The sequence below is a fragment of the Entelurus aequoreus genome, linkage group LG10 (genome assembly GCF_033978785.1).
Source record: "Entelurus aequoreus isolate RoL-2023_Sb linkage group LG10, RoL_Eaeq_v1.1, whole genome shotgun sequence".
NCBI lineage: Eukaryota > Metazoa > Chordata > Actinopteri > Syngnathiformes > Syngnathidae > Entelurus > Entelurus aequoreus.
The window spans coordinates 43471872-43476871 of NC_084740.1; the positions used below are offsets into that span (position 1 = coordinate 43471872).

Sequence of the window (5000 nt, forward strand, 5' to 3'; positions counted from 1 at the left end):
TTTTTAACACTGAATATTTATAAAAATGATTTTTTTTACATAACATTTACATAAACTGAATTTTTACACACTGAATTTTAAAACACTGACTTTTTTTTCAATGAAATTGTCAGCATAATTTAAATTCAAACGCAAATAAATTCAGTTACATAAATTCAGCGGGGAAAACATTTTTTTTTCGTAAAATACACACAAATAAACCTCTGTAGTTTTGTTCAAGTTCAGCGAGAATTTATTTTTATTCAAACCAACATTTTAATTGAATAATCTATTTTGTTATTACTTCAAAGAACAAAAATATTTGCATTGTCAGCAAAAACCACCAACTTGTTATGTTAGCTTAACAAATAAACCTTAGGCTTAGGTCAGGCTGATTAGAACAAATACAGTTAAATACAATATGTATTATGTTGTACTAAAATAAATCAACTAAATTAATAATAAATATGTTTCTTAACTAAACTGTCAACGAGATTAAAGTGAAAATTAAAATACAGCTTCACAAATGTAGTCATAATTTTTGCACTTAAGAAATTTCTCTACGACATTAGCGCCAGACTTCTTGTTTGTTTTATATTGTCATTACTGCCGCATGTGGTGCAAAAGTGAATTACAACTGAAAAACAAATGGAATATCAGCTTCACAAATGTTGTCATATTTTTTGCACTTAATTGTGCTTTTCTTAATTGCTTTTTATGGACTATTCAAAGTTTGTTTGAGAACCAATTTTAAGTTCGTAAATCGAGGCCAAAAACACATGTGTGGACGGCATTAGAATTGAAAACACTCCAAACATTGTAGCGTACTATCTTGTCTCTTGTCCCTGAATGCATCATTGCCAAACACGACACAACAAACCGGAGCGCTCACACCCACAGGTCACATGACAGCCATGGAGCAAAGCACACGGTCTCATGTGCAAAAGCCAAAAGCAGCGAAGTTGTCACGTTGTGTAAATGGTAAATAAAAAGACAGTGTTTCCCACACATTTATTTATTTGTGGCGGCCCGCTACGAAAGAATTACAACCACTACTGTTTTCTGTTTATTTGTTACTGACTGTGGAAGGACACCTCTGCCTCTGTTTCACTTTATGTTGCTGGTAAATAATATGGTTGTAGTAGTAGGCTAAAGTTAAATTATCTAGTATGCACTAATTAAATGGGCAGAGCTTTAAGAGACATTTTAGCTTTTATATTTTATAAGATATATTTTTTGTAAGAACCACAATTAATAAATATATTTCAGTGAATAACTTATTGTTTAAATCTGTATATAAATATGTACATAAAGTGTTGTAATTATATTGTAAAATGGATGGATGGACGTTTAAAACAAAACTGTTATTATTAATTAGTAAGTATACATTTTTTGAGCCTTTTTAGAGAAAATCATATAATTGTAGTAAATTATGCAAATTACTCGATGATGTCATGGTGACCACGCCCATAGCCACGCCCCCACCGCCACAGGTATCTTGGCAGTTTATGGGAAACACTGAAAGAGAATACAATGATTTGCAAATCTGGTACTAGGCCAGTCTAGTACCAGTCTAGTGCGGGTACTAGACTGGCCTGCCTGTAGTCCAGACCTGTCTCCCATTGAAAATGTGTGGTGCAATATGAAGCCTAAAATATGAGAAGGGAGACTGTTGAACAACTTAAGCTGTACATCAAGCAAGAATGGGAAATAATTCCACTTCAAAAATGTGTCTCCTCAGTTCCCAAATCTTTACTGAGTGTTGTTAAAAGGAAAGGCCATGTAACACAGTGGTAAAAATGCCCCTGTGACAACTTTTTTGCAATGTGTTGCTGCCATTAAATTCTAAGTTAGTGATTATTTGCAAAACATGAAATATCTTGTCTTTGCAGTCTATTCAATTGAATATAAGTTGAAAAGGATTTGTTGTATTCTCTTTTTATTTACCATTTACACAACGTGACAACTGCACTGCTTTTGGCTTTTGTAAGTCGGGCTGGAGAAAAAAGGTCACCCGTTTGTTAGCGGCAAACATGGCCGCCCGTGATGGGAAGAAGGAGAGGTGAAGTCAAGCGTGAAAGAGGAGGAGCGTGCAGGTTGCTTACCAAAAAGGGAAACTCTGTGTCTCACCAAAGCAGCCATCTTACAGAAGATGCTGACAGGGGAGAAAGTGAGGAGGAGAGGAAGAGGATGAGGAGGAGAACCAGGGAAGGAAGGATGTTTGAGGTGACATGAAGGCAACGTTAGGAGGGAGAGGACAAATCCATCACACACTTTTTGACTCACCAAGTATATATTTCTCATTTCTAGTCCGAATATCTGCACAAACTTCATACAATCCCCTCAATTGTTGTGCTTGGTTTGACATGACGTCACGTGCGGTGATGAAACATGCGTGGTGGTCAAGTCAGACGGGTACGCCACAGACGGGTAGACAGACTTCATGTTTAATGTCCTTATCATTAAAAGTGCTAAACTTCATATAAAGTGTGTCGTTCTTAAATCCAAAGTTTTCCTTTTTCTAGTATCGATAAAAATTAATCAAGACCCTTTTAAAACGACCCTGGATGGATACCTATCTTCCCACACAGCCAAGATAGATATACCGGTATTAACTTACAACTAGAGATGTCTGATAATGGCTTTTTTGTTGATATCCGATATTCCGAAATTGTCCAACTCTTAATTACCGATTCCGATATCAAGCGATGGTGGAATGAACACATTATTATGCCTAATTTTGTTGTGATGCCCCGCTGGATGCATTAAACAATGTAACAAGGTTTTCCAAAATAAATCAACTCAAGTTATGGAAAAAAATGCCATATTTATTATTGAAGTCACAAAGTGCATTATTTGTTTTTAACATGCCTCAAAACAGCAGCTTGGAATTTGGGACATGCTCTCCCTGAGAGAGCATGAGGAGGTTGAGGTGGGCGGGGTTGAGATGGGGGCGGGGTAGGGGGTTGCGGGGGGTGTATACTGTAGCGTCCCGGAAGAGTTAGTGCTGCAAGGGGTTATGGGTATTTGTTCTGTTGTGTTTATGTTGTGTTACGGTGCGGATGTTCTCCCGAAATGTGTTTGTCATTCTTGTTTGGTGTGAGTTCACAGTGTGGCGCATATTTGTAACAGTGTTAAAGTTGTTTATACAGCACCCTCAGTGTGACCTGTATGGCTGTTGACCAAGTATGCCTTGCATTCACTTGTGTGTGTGAAAAGCCGTAGATATTATGTGACTGGGCAGTGCCTTTAAGGGTTATTGGCGCTCTGTACTTCTCCCTACGTCCGTGTACACAGCGGCCTTTTAAAAAGTCATACATTTTACTTTTTGAAACCGATACCGATCATTTCTGATATTACATTTTAAAGCACTTATCGGCCGATAATATCGGCAGTCCAATATTATCGGACATCCCTACTTACATCGGCATTTTTTGTATTGTTTCTTTCACAAATTCCTCAGTAAATTCACCAAAACGTCACCGTGGAGTTATTGAGTCTGTTTAGCTGATTGGAAAGCTAGCTTGCGCAGCTAGTGGTTCCATGATGATGACTTCTGTTTTGTTTGATCCTCCATTTTACTGCCCTGTTACAGACACCGTTTGGAAACAATTAAGGTATGTAAATAAACATTTCTGTGTAAATAACTAGGGATGTCCGATAATATCGGCCTGCCGATATTATCGGCCGATAAATGCGTTAAAATGTAATATCGGAAATTATCGTATCGGTTTTTTATTATCTGTATCGTTTTTTTTTGTTTTTTTTTATTAAATCAACATAAAAAACACAAAATACACTTACAATTAGTGCACCAACCCAAAAAACCTCCCTCCCCCCATTTCTTTCTGTTATCAATATTCTGGTTCCTACATTATATATCAATATATATCAATACAGTCTGCAAGGGATACAGTCTGTGCTTCCTACATTATATATCAATATATATCAATACAGTCTGCAAGGGATACAGTCCGTAAGCACACATGATTGTGCGTGCTGCTGGTCCACTAATAGTACTAACCTTTAACAGTTAATTTTACTCATTTTCATTAATTACTATGCACTATGTAACTGTTTTTATATTGATTTACTTTCTTTTCTATTCAAGAAAATGTTTTTAATTTAGTTATCTTATTTTATTATTTTTTTTAACAAGTACCTTATCTTCACCATACCTGGTTGTCCAAATTAGGCATAATAATGTGTTAATTCCACGACTGCATATATCGGTTGATATCGGTATTGGTTGATATCGGTATCGGTAATTAAAAAGTTGGACAATATCGGAATATCGGATATCGGCAAAAAGCCATTATCGGACATCCCTATAAATAACTCATTTCACAACGTATATATCTGCGACTTATATATGGAACATATCATTTTTATCTTCTAAAATTTAGTGGGTATCCCTTTTAAACGTTTAGTGTCTCCCATTTAAATATTATCTTGATATTGTTTGTATTTCTTAAACGCGTGTTTTTTCATGAGTGTTTCATAAAGCACCGACTCAGCAGGTCTAAATAAATCAAATGTTTCAATCGTTTTGATTAAGACAAGAAAAACACGCTACTCATAAACGTCACGTGCAACAACAACAACAAACATGGCAGTAGACGCAAAGTTAAATCATGGAATGCAACCTTACCCGAGCAAAAATGATGCATGTTTATCACTCTACTAATCTATTTTTGATAAAGTATAGAGCAGGGGTCACCAACACGGTGCCCGCGGGAACCAGGTAGCCCGTAAGGACCAGATGAGTAGCCCGCTGGCCTGATCTAAAAATAGCTCAAATAGCAGCACTTACCAGTGAGCTGCCTCTATTTTCTAAATTTTATTTATTTACTAGCAAGCTGGTCTCGCTTTGCTTGACATTTTTAATTCTAAGAGAGACAAAACTCAAATAGAATTTGAAAATCCAAGAAAATATTTTAAAGACTTGGTCTTCACTTGTTTAAATAAATTCATTAATTTTTTTATTTTGCTTCTTATAACTTTCAGAAAGACAATTTTAG

At 36.0% G+C, this 5000-nt stretch overlaps 1 protein-coding gene across 1 annotated transcript in view; it reads right to left on the minus strand.

Moving 5' to 3' along the window:
• The window catches only part of ryr1b (ryanodine receptor 1b (skeletal)), a 297504-nt gene that overhangs the window by 161574 nt on the left and 130930 nt on the right, over window positions 1-5000 (minus strand). Inside the window, exon 63 of the mRNA XM_062060917.1 lies at window positions 2085-2134. Coding sequence (XP_061916901.1) covers window positions 2085-2134 — 50 coding nt within the window. The remainder of the gene's footprint in view (window positions 1-2084; window positions 2135-5000) is intronic.